General features: G+C 46.1%; 1 protein-coding gene across 2 annotated transcripts; it reads right to left on the bottom strand.

Moving 5' to 3' along the window:
* Positions 1–425: 425 nt before the first annotated feature.
* Positions 426–13,855, bottom strand: ZNF530 (zinc finger protein 530). 2 transcript variants are annotated; one of them, XM_055103930.3, is made up of 4 exons: positions 13,602–13,855; positions 9,330–9,459; positions 7,293–8,050; positions 426–1,242 (listed from the first exon to the last, which is right to left on the bottom strand). In XM_055103930.3, the coding sequence occupies exons 1-4, from the start codon at positions 13,629–13,631 to the stop codon at positions 1,162–1,164; spliced, it is 999 nt and encodes a 332-aa protein (XP_054959905.1). In that variant the 5' UTR covers positions 13,632–13,855; the 3' UTR covers positions 426–1,161. The 2 variants fall into 2 exon arrangements, with proteins under 2 accessions (XP_054959905.1, XP_034801377.1); XM_034945486.3 differs by lacking the exon at positions 426–1,242 and having other exon boundaries at positions 3,245–8,050.

The following is a 13,855-nucleotide window of genomic DNA, read 5'->3' as shown; positions in this document are numbered from 1 at the left end:
TGGTCTCCAGACAGTGGCTATGGAGGGATGCTGGAGCTCCCTGAGGCAAGTGGACTAATATAGAGCTCTTCCTCTGGTTTCCTCAGAAAAAAAAAATACCTGAGAGAACCATAAGGAGGAAGACAGGCGAGAGAAGGTGGTCAAGGAAGGCACCTTTCCTGCCTGTATGGTCACTAATGTCCAACCAAAGGAGAAATATTCTTTTATCCAAATGAGAGTTCCTAGCCCAAAAGTTGAGATATATCTATTTCCTTTTGGTGATGTTTCTTATCTGAAAAGAAGAACCATTATAAATGCTTTTATATGCCAAGACAGGGGCTGAAAATGTGGTGTCTGAACCCAGAAATAAAGATTTGGAAAATTGGGATCACATTTCTTGGCTGGGAGGTGATTCTCATTTCACCTGCAATTACACCGACAGTGTCTGAATTGAGAATTGGGATTTATTTATGGTTTTAAAAAAGAAAGAAGGGCGAGTGTATGGGGAAAGAAAGACAAAAACATTTGTGACTTGTTTAAATAACTCAAAAGTTGTTTTGTGGTTTTTTTTTTTGAGACGGAGTCTCGCTCAGTCGCCCAGGCTGGAGTGCAGTGGTGCGATCATAGCTCACTGCAGGCTCTGCCTCCCGGGTTCACGCCATTCTCCTGCCTCAGCCTCCGGAGTAGCTGGGATTACAGGCGCCTGCCACCATGCCCGGCTAACTTTTTGTATTTTTAGTAGAGATGGGGTTTCACCGTGTTAGCCAGGATGGTCTCGATCTCCTGACCTCGTGATCTGCCCGCCTCAGCCTCCCAAAGTGCTGGGATTACAGGAGAGCCCCCGCGCCCGGCCAAATTACTCAAAGTTAATAATTCTGTAGTTATTCACAGATACATGATGAAATGGACCTGGAGAAACATATCTGTGATAAGTGAAAACGGTTAAGATGACAGCAAAATTTGAGCAGGAGACATTGAATTCTGAGAAGTGAGCAAATGAAGCTGAGCACACAGCTGTGTTAGAACTATGACTACAAGCAGCGTTTAGTCTCCAAAATGTAATTTTATTTATTTATTTAATTTTGGAGACAGGATCTCACTGTGTTGCACAGGCTGGAGTGTAGTGGCATGATCATAGCTTGCTGCAGCCTCAAACTCTTGGGCTCAAGGGATCCTCCCACCTCAGCCTCCCAAAAAGTTGGGATTACAGATGTGAGCCACCATGCCAGGCCTCTTTTCATTCTTGAAAACACTCAATAATACCTGGAAGGAGAAGTAAAGAAAACATTTAGAAAGTGCTATCAGAATATTAAGGTGAACAGGGATGCTGTAGTATTATGCTTATTCATAGTTCTAACAAATATTCAAGGAACACCTACTGTATTTCAGACACTATCTTAACTGCATGGGACATTTACAAAACAAGAGACAGACCCCAGTAGCTTACGCTGTACTCAAGAAAGAGGAGGAAATATGAAAAAAAATGCTAAATTATATGGAATGTTAGAATGTGGCAGGCATAATGGAGAAAAGAGAAGGTGAAGGCATTGAGAAGTGCTGGAATTATATGTAATATTACATAGCCAAGAGAGGCCAATTTGTGGATGGGTCTTTATTGGAAAAGGACATGGAGAGCTCAATGCCAGTGAAATAAAAGTTTAATGTTACTCAGAATTTCCCTAGAAATGGGAAGTACAGTATGCCATGCAGGGCCACAGGAGGAACAGGTTTCAGTCTAAAGGAAGAAGCAAGAGCTAGGGGAAAGCCTAGGCCAGATCAGAGCAAACAGCTGAGTACTGGCTAGTCTGAATAATTCTGGTTGGCTTCGATTTACAGGGGTGGTCTCTAGTTGCCTCATACCCTCACCCTGGTGTTAGAGTAGGTAGATAAGAGTAGGGCAGGAGAGAGAGACCCCAGGAATGTCAGGCAATTTTGGAGTCAAGGACAGGCAATCATAAATCTTTTCCTCTGAGATAATAAACAAAACAAGAGAGGGACCCCCGAGATGTCCAGCTCCCATTGGGTGAAGGACAGGAAAGCATAATACTATCCCTCTGAGATGATAAGTGGCCATGATTGGTACCAGGAGGGAAAAGAGTTTTCCAACAGATAGAAAACACCTGGAGCCAGTGAACCGCAACCCCTGATAAGGTTTCGAGCATGCACAAAATGGGGCAAGATGGCAAAATTTGGTATTTGACCTTCCTCTGGGGGTGCATGACTTGTAAGGGAAGATCACCCCAAATGAGTATATGTATGACATCAGTAAACAAACTGCATGCGGCCCCTCCCAAGTACTGGCAGACCACTGTGCATGCAGTAGTCAAGCAACAGCCTACCCAAGGAAGGAGAATAAAGAGCCTGGGAAATAAGCAAATGTATAAAGTCCCAAGCCAAGGGATCAAGTGGGGCACTTGATCTCTCAAGTTATCCACTTGGCCCTTTTCCAAGTGTACTTTGATTCCTTTCACTCCTACTCTAAAACATTTTAATAAACTCTCACTCCTGCTAAAAAAAAAACTTGCCTTGGTCTCTTCCTCTGCCTTAAGCCAACCTCTGCCTCCTCGGTTGAATTTTCTTCTGAGGAGGCAAGGTCCAAAATTGCTGCGGACTGCTGCAAAATCACTGGCAGTAACGCTGGGATGATTTAGTGCAGGGAAAGTATTGGCTTGGTGAGTAAGAGTTAGATAAAGAGGGTAGTTGGCTTGCCTTGCTCTCAAGGTAGTTGTTTACTATTTTTAGAAATTAGCTACCTCTGGTAGGGTAAGTCTCTCTGTCACCAGCAAGAATTTTAAGATGTCAAGACATATAATACAAAAAACAGAAACCATGATTAATACATATGCTTCCTTAATGAGAGGGTGGTTGAAAAAAAAGGTTGAGGAATGACAGCCCTGAACAGACCATTTCACAATTATAAACATAAAAATATTCACTTAATATGTGTGTTCTTGGAAATTATAAGATGTGCACAATGAATTTGGGGGCTACTGATTCAGGCAAGGTTTTAAGCTCAGAATTTTGTCCAAAACGGTCACCTTGTTACTTTTCTGGCCTTCAGGGAATATGGCCACTCAGCAGGTCCTGAGGAACAGCTGTTCCTCCCTGTTTCCTGAGGAACAGTGTTGGGGAACATGGGACATATGCTGGAAACAAGACACCCAATCCATGCTGTTTCAAAACACTGCAGGCTGTCAAGTTGTCCAGTTTCCAATAGAAGTGGGAGGCCCAGATTTTTAAATGGAATAACTTTTTATAGGTTCATTGAGGTGTAATCAACATGCAATGTACTGCACATATTAAAACAGTAAGTATATATATATATACATACACACACACACACATATATGTACACTTTTGAAATCATCACCCTATCAATGGTGTTGGACATATCTGTCACCTCCAAAGTTAACCTCAGGCCCTTACCTAAGGGGAAGTTTTATAAATAAAACCACAAAAAAATACACACTTTATGATGTCTAAAATAAAATTCCAGAAAATTCAAGTCACTCAATTGCAAAGGAATGTTAAAAGTTGCCTGCATATTCTGAAATGTATTATAAAAGAGCAAAAGTAAAATATGCAGGTGAGATATGCTCATTCTTATGATTACAACAATGCTTCCATGGGTTTACATTTATGTCAGAACTTATCAAGTTGTACACTTTAAATATATATAATTTATTCCACATCAATTATAACTTGATTTTTTTTTAATGGATGCAATTAACAATCTTGGTCATTGACACTTCAAAAAGTCTGGTTTACTAAGTCTCTATTGACTCTACCATCTAGCTCCCCAGGCCACGTAGAGGCAGACCTGCTTCAGTGGCAGGAAATACAGGTGAGCAATGAAGGCCATTTCCATCAGCGTTAAGAGGATTGCTACTGGATCACAAAAGCCGCACCAAGGACAACTGAATCTCTCTTGACTTCATCCTTTTTTTTTTGTCTGTGCAGCAATGGCCTTGAAGTAAACAGGCCAGAGAGGCTACAGGAATCCACAAAACCCTTGTTGTCTCTAGTAATAACTTGAGCTACAAGACACACATTTCTAGAGATTTCTGCACACAGTGATCTTGCAGTCATAGTCACTGGAACATTTGTGGATACTTTTTTTTTGAGACAGAGTTTCGCTGTTGTTGCCCAGGCCGAAGTGCAATGGTGCGATCTCGGCTCACCTCCCAGGTTCAAGAGATTCTCCTGCCTGTCTCCTGAGTAGCTAGGATTACTGGTGCCCGCCACCACACCCAGCTTTTACTTTTACTTTTTACTTTTACAATTTTTGTACTTTTAGTAGAGACACGGTTTCGCCATGTTGACCAGGCTGGTCTCGAACTCCTGACCTCAGGTTATCCACCCACCTCGGCCTCCTAAAGTGCTGGGATTACAGGCGTGAGCCACCACGCCCAGCCTTTTTTTTTTTTGGAAACAGAGTCTCACTCCATCACCTGGGCTGGAGTGCAGTGGTGTGGTCTCAGCTCACTGCAACCTCAACTTCCGGGTTCAAGCTATTCTCGGTGCGTCAGCCTTCAGAGCAGCTGGGATTATAGACGTGCACCACTGCACCTGGTTAATTTTTGTATTTTCAGTAGAGATGGGGTTTCACCATGTTGGCCAGTCTGGTCTCTGACTCCTGACCTCAAGTGATCTGCACGCCATGGCCTCGGAAAGTGTAGGGATTACACGCATGAGCCACTGTGACTGGCCTGAATGGATCTTTTTTTTTTTTTTTTTTTGAGACGCAGTCTCGCTCTGTCACCCAGGCTGGAGTGCAGTGGTGTGATCTCAGCTCACTGCAACCTCTGCCTCCCAAGTTCAAGCAATTATCTGCCTCAGCCTTCCAGGGTTTCACCATCTTGGCCAGGCTGTTGAACTCCCGACCTTGTGATCCACCCACCTCAGCCTCCCAAAGTGCTAGGATTAAAGGTGTGAGCCACTGCACCGGCCGGATGAAACCTTATATGAGGAACAGTCCATCTAATTTGCTGCAGTCTCCTCCATTCCCTATTATTCAACCCAGCGTTTCTTTACCAATTATGTTTCGCTCCAGCCCCATGGTTTTATAGCTAGGGACGCTAGCTCACTGAATTCTGTGTTTCAAGGGACACAGCTCCTTCACAGGACCTCATTAAGGGATTCTAAACATTGCAGGGCATTATGTGATATCCTCACTCAACAAGAAAAACTTCGTGTTGTCTCCAGAAACAATGGAAGTTGTCACAACTGCCCCCTCTGCAGAATGACCTCTGAGCCCACATGCAGGCAAAAATCAGAGCCAGAAAGCCCTGCAGTGTCTCCTAGAAGGCCTTGGTAACAATGCGAAATAGGCCAAAAATGGAGCAAAAGCTATATTCTGTCAGCATACTGTCCCCTCTGAGGCAAACAAAATTTGAATCCCCACAAATGTTATATACCCTTTTAAGCTGACAGAGTCCTATTATGTTTCCAAACTACTCCACAGTTAATACAACTTACAAGATTAAAGGTACTTAAACAAAAGGCCTTTATCATTGCACAAGCCAGTTAACAGGCAGTTCCTGGTACGTGGTGGAAGCTAAAAAATGCTTCATCACAAGCATCGCCTGAGATCAACAATGTCCTCAAAAAAGGCAATCCTCTGGAAGCTGCCAGCAGAACTCAGATCAGGTCCTGGGGCCAACACTGGGGTAGTTATATGCACTATGTAGCCACAGGAGGAAATGAGAAACCCCCCTAAGAGCTTAGACTACTCATGCTTTCCTCCAACTAATGGAAGAAGTCTGCCTCCATGAGCATGTTGGGGTGGTGATTGATGCACACTCTGTGGGTCTCCCAGCGGGTAGTGATGAAAAGGCTTCAGCCGCAGAAACTGGCAGTGACACGAATCTGGTAAGGTCCCTGGGCAGGTTTAGAGAGTACAACATAGCTACACATGCTTCCCACATACCTCAAATTTATGGGAAATCCATGGATGTTTGGATACATGAGTCACATCAGAGAAGGCTCTTCTCAAAGGCTAGCCTCCAGTGCCGTCATACCAAGTTAAAACAAACAAACAAGCAAAAACACAATCACAGCATATATAAGGCCTTTCTTCTTTGGGAAATCTTGTGTTAAATGTCACAACACAAGCCAGACATGGTGGCTCACGCCTGTAATCCCAGCACTTTGGTAGGCTGAAGCAGGTGGATTACCTGAGGTCAGGAGTTCAACACCAGCCCGACCAACATGGTGAAACCTTGTTTCTATTAAAAATACAAAAATTAGCTGGGCATGGTGGTGGGTGCCTGTAATCTCAGGTACTCAGGAGGCTGTGGCAGGAGAATCACTTGATCCCAGGAGGCGGAGGTTGCAGTGAGCTGAGATTGCACCATTGCACTCCAGCCTGGGTGACGAGCAAAATTCCATCTCAAAAAAAAAAAAAAAAGTGACAAAATAATTTCCCACATTCACTGCACATGAACTCTTCTGTGTCTTAAGAGGCCAGAGCTTTGGCTAAAGGATTTCCCACATTCACTGCATTCATAAGGCCTTTCTCCAGTGTGAACTGTCTTGTGTTGAATGAGGTGATTTTTGCGGGTAAAAGATTTCCCACATTCTCTGCACTCATAAGGCCTTTCTCCAGTGTGAACTCTCCTATGCTGAAGGAGGGCAGAGCTTTGGCTATAGGATTTCCCACATTCATCGCACTCATAAGGCCTTTCATTAGTGTGAACAGTCTGGTGTCGAATGAGGTGGGTTTTTCGGATAAAAGATTTCCCACATATACTGCACTCATAAGGCCTTTCTCCAGTGTGAACTGTCTGGTGTCGAATGAGGTCAGTTTTGCAACTAAATGATTTTTCACATTCACTGCACTCATAAGGCTTTGTTTTAGTGTGAGCTCTTCTGTGTCGAAAGAGGCCAGAGCTTTGGCTAAAAACTTTCCCACATTCACTGCACTCATAAGGCCTTTCTCCAGTGTGAACTCTTTGGTGTTGAATGAGGACAGATTTCTGGCCAAATGATTTCCCACATTCACTGCACACATAAGGCCTTTCTCCAGTGTGAAATCTTTGGTGGTGAATAAGGTAGATATTGCAACTAAATGCTTTCCCACATTCACTACACTCATAAGGCCTTACTCCAGTGTGAACTCTCCAGTGTCGAAAGAGGTTAGTGCTATGGCTAAAGGATTTTCCACATTCACTGCACTCATAAGGCCTTGTGCTAGTGTGGGCACTCCTGTGACGATAGAGGTTAGTGCTGTGGCTAAAAGATTTCCCACATTCACTGCACTCATAAGGCCTTTCTCCAGTGTGAACTCGTTGATGTTGAATGAGGACAGATACCTGGCGAAAGGATTTGCCACATTCACTGCAGTCATAAGGCCTTTCTCCAGTGTGAACTCTTTGGTGTTGAGTTAGGTGAGTTTTGCGACTAAATGATTTCCCACATTCACTACATTCATGAGTCCTTGTTCTACTGTGTGCTTTCCTGTGTCGAAGAAAGCCAGAACTTTGACGAAAGGATTTCCCACATTCACTGCACTTGTAAGGCCTTTCTCCAGAGTCAGCTCTTTGGTGTTGAATGAATACAGATTTCTCTCTAAAAGATTTCCTGGATTCAGTGTATTTGAGAGGCTTTTGTCCAGTGGGAACTCTCAAGTGTCTAATCCTGCTGTGTGGTCTCTCAATGGTGGGAGTCACCTGATGCTGGAGAAGTCCTGAGGTGGCTGAAAAGTCCCTCCCGACTTCCCCAAACGTGAAGGGTTTTCCTGACACATGGAACCTGCAGTTCATCATAAATGAGGCCTGGTCCCCATCCACTTTAAAGAGCTTCTCTCCATTATCAAGCTTCTGGAGCTGGTGAAGGTTTGAACTCATCCAGAAATCTCTTGATGCTCCACCCAAGTACAATTTCTGTCCACAGGGTGAGGCTTGGAGCTCAATCATTTGTAAAATGTCTCTCAGGACTGGGGTACAAATCTCACAGGGGTGACTCTTATCAGTGGATGTATCTGCCTTTGGAGTCCTGCCCTGTGACAGTTCTTCCACAGAAACGCTCTCTGCAGAAGGCGCCCCCTCATCTACTGCTCCACACCAGCAACCTGAAAGAAGAGAAATGCTGAGAAAACACAGGTTTACTACGGTGTGAGAAGTTACATCAAAAATGTGTGTCAAAGAATGAGTCTAAGAAAATGTTTTTAGGATATGAGAGCTGGTGGAAATTTGGGGAAAAAAGCCTCTACAAGTCACAGAACAAGGGAGGCCTTATGAGATGAAAGACACAAAGATGGGGCACAACTCAGAGAGAACAGGTAGGGTCTCTGACTCACTATTCTGCCAAAAGCTTTTATCAGGACTTCCTCCCCTGATGAGAAGAGAGGACTTCGGTACACTGCACAGAAGATTATTGGTGTCCAGGCCCAGTAGACACCCATGGGAACTGAATACTAGGTGTGGAAGGACTATTTAAAAACATGTGCACATCTGACAACATATTACATGTGGGTCAGTGTTAGAGAACACTCTAGAAGTTGCACTGGAAAGGAACAGGTGACACATGGAGGCCAGAAATTGGTAGCAGCTAAGGGCTGGAAGTCATGGATGAAATAAAAATCAGAACATGTGTAGAAAAGAAAAAAAAGAGAGAAATGATATATGTCCTATGGAATCGGCACCCAATCACTGAGAACTCAGGACAGGTTTATGGTGTGATTAGAAACAGCCCTAGTGTCTTGCCCTCCCTTAGTTGTCACTCATTAGGGCCAGGCCTCCTCTGAGACTATCTTGCTGTTTGCACCCTGTAAAGCAACCAGAGCCATCCCCGAATCCCAGTTGTGCAACTATACCGGACCTATAAGATGTAAGCCCTAAAGGGAAGACCAGAGAGGTGCACAGCCAGCACTGGCACAGAGCAACTCAGCACATGACAAACTACAGCAGTGAAAAATAATGTTACAAGAAAATCTTTCAGGTGGATCTTTATGAAAAGCCTATGGACCAGTTAAGTAGTTACCATGATGATACCTGCAATTCCTGAAACAGGCAGCTTGAGATTTTAGTTAGAAGCAAAAGGCAGAACATGGAACAAAGAGCATCCTAGAACTGGAGAAAGCCATCCTGTCATGGAGAAGGCAAGGACAAATCCTTTAGGTTGAAAGAAAGATCCTGTCTCTCAGACCCTTCACTGCATACCTAGAGGAAACAGGTGTTAGGACAGTCTGAGAGTGCCTTGCTTGGCGATGTCCCTCAGAATACATATGCCAAGAAAGTGGGAAGGTCTGTAGAGCTCAGGGTCTAACTGAAGAAAGGACAGAGCTGCCTCAGGGACAGGGGAAAAGGAGAGACCCACAAAGGACACTGGGAGGAATAGGAGGGCCTTACCTAGGGATGCCATAACTGCAAAGTTCTCCAGCATCACATCGCGGTACAGGAGCCTCTGCATCTCATCAAGGAGCTCCCACTCCTCCTGGGAGAAGTAAATGGCCACATCCTCAAAGGCTACAAAACCCTGCTATGATGGGGACAGTTCATTCCATGATCAGCATCTTTCCTAGGACCCCAAGTTGATTCCCCCAAACATCCATCCCTGGCTCACCCTCCTCCCCATCTCCCCACCTCAGCGAATACAACAGGCCCTGATGCCACTGATGCCCAGTCTCTCATGGTCTCATTGGTCACTGTGTTCCCCCACAGCAACAACAGGCAGGTGGACAGATAGAAACCACATTCTTGTGTCTATAAATTCTCCTGGAATCCCTCAGACCATGGCTCCCAAACACAACTGAAGGTCTGGGTTCACATTTCACCCTCATGTCCTCAATGTCCAGACTCATGAAACAAAAGCTCACACTCCGTCTTCATATGTGCATCACTCTTTCCACCACACCTCTCTTACCCAACTCACTCCCTCAGCCACCTCCACCCCGATCCCACAACACAGGCATCTCTCCTGCCTTCCTATATGTCACTCAGCACAAGACATCTAGAAAGTGCTTGCAAATTCAAACAAGTTCCAGGACTACCCAGACCTATGATGGTCCCTACTGCCACAGGCAGCCCCATATCCTGCTCTGAAGCCCTCCCTACCTGAGTCTACTCCTTTCATCAACCTCAGCCACCCAGAACCACATACACATCTCAGATACACATGGCCCTTTCCAACTTGTACTGCACTAAACAGTAACTGCACTAAACAGTAACAGTAACAGTAACTGTCTTGCTACCCTTCATTCAAAACCTTGCCTGGTGGCCCTCCACCCAAGGTTAAGTGATGCTCCCAGATGACTACTTCTGCCCCTAAACTGATCCACCAGCCTGCATGAAACTCCCTAGGCATAGGAGCCAGTCATAAGATCCTGGTGAGGCTATACAGCAGTAAAGCATTAGGTCTGGCTTCAGCCTCATCTTGTCTGAAATCCCATTATGTCTCTAATATGGTTTGGCTGTGTCTCCACCCAAATCTCATCTTGAATTGTAACTCCCACAATTCCCATGTGTCATGGGAGGGATCCAGTAGGAGGTACCTGAATCATGGGGGTGGGTCTTTCTTGTGCTGTTCTCGCAATAGTGAATAAGTCTCATGAGAACTGATGGTTTTAAGGCTGGTTGCAGTGGCTCACGCCTCTAATCCCAGCACTTTGGGAGGCCAAGGCGGGCGGATCACTTGATCAGGAGCTTGAGACCAGCCTGGCCAATGTGGTGAAACCCCGTCTCTACTAAAAATATGAAAATTAGCTGGGTGTGGTGGTGGATGCCTGTAATCCCAGCTACTTGGGAGGCTGAGACAGGAGAATCCCTTGAGTCCGGGAGGTGGAGGCTGTAGGGAGCTGAGATCTCACCACTGCCCTCCAGCCTGGGGAACAGAGCAAGACTCCATCTCAAAAAAAGAAGAACTGATGGTTTTAAAAAGAGGAGTTCCCCTGCACAAACTCTCTTTTTGCCTGCTGCCATCCACGTAAGATGTGACTTGCTCTTCCTTGCCTTCTACCATGATTGTGAGGCCTCCCCAGCCATGTGGAACTGCAAGTCCATTAACCCTCTTTTTCTTCCCAGTCTCAGGTATGTCTTTATCAGCAGCATGAAAACGGACTAATGCAGCCTCCACATCCATCTTATATTCACTCATCCTTCATAACCCTTGGCCACCTGCCTGGTATCCTCTCTCTGTATTATTCCTAGGGCTGCTTCCCTCTATAACCTGTATTTGTGATTTCCACAACATCCATCCAGATACCCAAGTATGGTACCCTCTTGTGGCTCCCACCCTTCCCCTTCCTGGCCTGCTATTAATATTATCATCATGACCAGGAATCCCACTACTAAATGGGATCTATGATGTTATGGGCTTAATGTTTCTGCCCCACGCCCACCTACAAAATGCTTACGTTGAAGCACTAACACAATGAAGCCTAATATAATGTGATAGTATTTGGAGATGGAATCTTTGGGTGGTAATTAGATTTAGATAAGGTCAAAAGAGTGGGGCCCTCATCATGGAATTAATGCTTTTGTAAGAATAGAAAGAAAGAGATTCCTTGCTTTCTTTACATACTCCCTCCCAGGAAAGGCCATGTGAGGACAAAGCAAGAGGGCAGCCACTGCAAGTCAAGAAGCAGCCCATCACAAATAAGTGAATCTAGAGGCACCCTGATGTAGAATTTCCTAGCCTGCAGAACTGTGAGAAACAAATTTTTGTTGTTTAAGCCACCAATATAGGTTATTTCATTATCAACCCAAGGTAAGACACTGATATAGCCTGGATATTTGTCCCCTTCAAATCTCACTTGGAAATGTGATCCCCAATGTTGGAAGTGGGGCCTAGTTGGAGGTTATCTGGGTCATGGAGGTGGATCCCTCATGAATGGCATAGTATCCTTCCAACAGTAATAAGTTCACATGAGACCTGGTTGCGAAAAAGAGACTGGTGCCTCCCTCCTGCCTTGCTGGCTCCCTTTTTGCCTTCTGCAATTATTGGAAGCTTCCTGAGGCCCTCACCAGAAGTGGAGACTAGCGCTAAGCTTCCTGTACAGCCTGCAGAACTATAAGCTGTAATAAACCTTGTTTCTTTATAAACTACCCAGCCTTAGGTATTTCTTTATAGTAATGCAAATGGCCTAACAGACATAGGGCTCCATCCTAGTTCAATAATATCCTCCACTCTTTGTTGAAGTCTCTATCCTGCACCCTTCCTCAGAGTCCAAGACCTGTGTGTCCACCTAGCCACTTGATATAGCTACTTACTTATTCTCTAAAACATCTCATATTTTTAACATGGACAAAACACATTTCTGATGTCCTGAGTGAAAAACAATCCTACTATCTACTTGGCTCTCCCAGTAGGTGGAGCTTCTATGCTTCCAGCTACTAAACTCAAAAAGCCTTGAGTCACCCCTTCTTATCTCTCAGTCCCAATACCAGAAAATCAGAGCCGACCTACAATCCAAAATTCAACCATTTCTGCCACACTGTGGCCACTACTCTGGCCCACATCATCTACACTCACCTGGACTATTGCAGTAGTCTCCTCTTTCCTCTTTGGTATTGCTACCAACTCCCTTAAACCCACAGTCTGTTGTCTGTGCTCAGCCACAGGAGCCTCATGAGGCCTGGGAAAGATCACCTCCCTCTTCTGCTCCAAATCTTCATTGCTGCCATCATCTCCAGAACAAAGACATCTGAGACAGCCATTTAGTTTCTAACTCCTGTACCTCTGCTCTCTGTTCCCATGAGAAGGAAATGAGACTTGAGGTTCTCTTAACCAGCTCAGCCTCACCTCCAAGCAGCTCCAAACACCTGTACTTATCTCTGGGACAAACTTCCACATTCATCCTATTATTTGCCAGCAACAGGTACCACCTCATATAATACCCACCCTGGACATATTTTTGTTCAGAGTCCCTAGGCTCAAAGCCTGGAAAAGCGGTAAGTAAAGAATCCCAGGTCACCACAGTCCCAATCCTAGAGATCCCATTGCTGGAATCAATGAGCTTCTGGATTTCCTCCACTTACCCTTGTAGGGTCTTCAAGTGCTTCTTACGGACCTATAAGTACTAGTGGCAATCTGTGGGAGGAAACATGTTCTGAGAGGCAGGTGACCAAAGTGTGGCTCCATGGACTTCTGGTTCCAATGTGGAACACCAGAGCCAGGTGTCCTGGGATGACTGCTTTGTATCTGGGTGTCAGTCCTTGGTGCTGACTTTTACCAGCTTTCTGACCTCGTAAAAAGACTAGGTCCCTCCATGCCTGCTATCATCACTGCCCTTCCAGCGCGTTCCTCTGAACAGCTTTTGTGAAACTTTCAGAAGCGTGACTGGGGCCGTGCCCCTCTTCTGTCCTACGCGCTGTGGCCCTCAGTGTGCTGGTGAAACTCAGTGGGGCCAATGCAGCGCGGCGCTGCCCCACCCTCTGCTACCTGCACGCGTGAGGCCGGCCTGGGTCTCCCCAGCCTCCCGGCTCAGGCGCAGCTCCAAGCCGTTGCCCGCGCAGCCCCCTGACCGTGTCGCTCTCCCGCTCCCTGCCACACTACCAGAAACGAGATCCAGCACCAGCGCCTCACTGTGCCGGACAGTGCGGTCTGGGCTGCAGAAAGCCCTTCACGCGTCCCTCAGTTTCGGGTGGGGAGGGCAGAGGAGGCCGGGAGGACGCAGCGCTCACCTGGGTCGGGGCCCTCAGTGCCGCCGCCATCGGACTCTGGGCGGAGCGGGCCGGGAGCGGTGGACGATCCGGGCGGAGACAAGAGCAAAGCTGTCACTACCGCCGGCGACCGTCAGGCCCCGGCTGTGCAGCTGAGAAAACGACTCTCCTCGCGCCTTCTCGCTGTCAGCACCTAGGTCCAGATCCGGCACTCGCGGATCTGACACAAGCCAAAGTGCCCGCCACAGGGAGGACGCCGGAAGTTCCGCCCCGAC

The sequence above is a fragment of the Pan paniscus genome, chromosome 20, assembly GCF_029289425.2.
Source record: "Pan paniscus chromosome 20, NHGRI_mPanPan1-v2.0_pri, whole genome shotgun sequence".
Taxonomy (NCBI): Eukaryota; Metazoa; Chordata; class Mammalia; order Primates; family Hominidae; genus Pan; species Pan paniscus.
Note: the sequence above shows the minus strand (reverse complement) of the source record. Positions and strands in the feature narration are given on the sequence as shown.

Excerpts from the sequence above, each read along its gene's own strand:
- ZNF530 (XM_034945486.3), bottom strand. The coding sequence starts at position 13,631 with ATGGCGGCGGCACTGAGGGCCCCGACCCAG. Across the intron at positions 9,460-13,601 it reads CACTGAGGGCCCCGACCCAG|CAGGGTTTTGTAGCCTTTGA; the intron begins GTGAGCGCTGCG and ends TCCCCATCATAG. Across the intron at positions 8,051-9,329 it reads TGCAGTTATGGCATCCCTAG|GTTGCTGGTGTGGAGCAGTA; the intron begins GTAAGGCCCTCC and ends CTCTTCTTTCAG.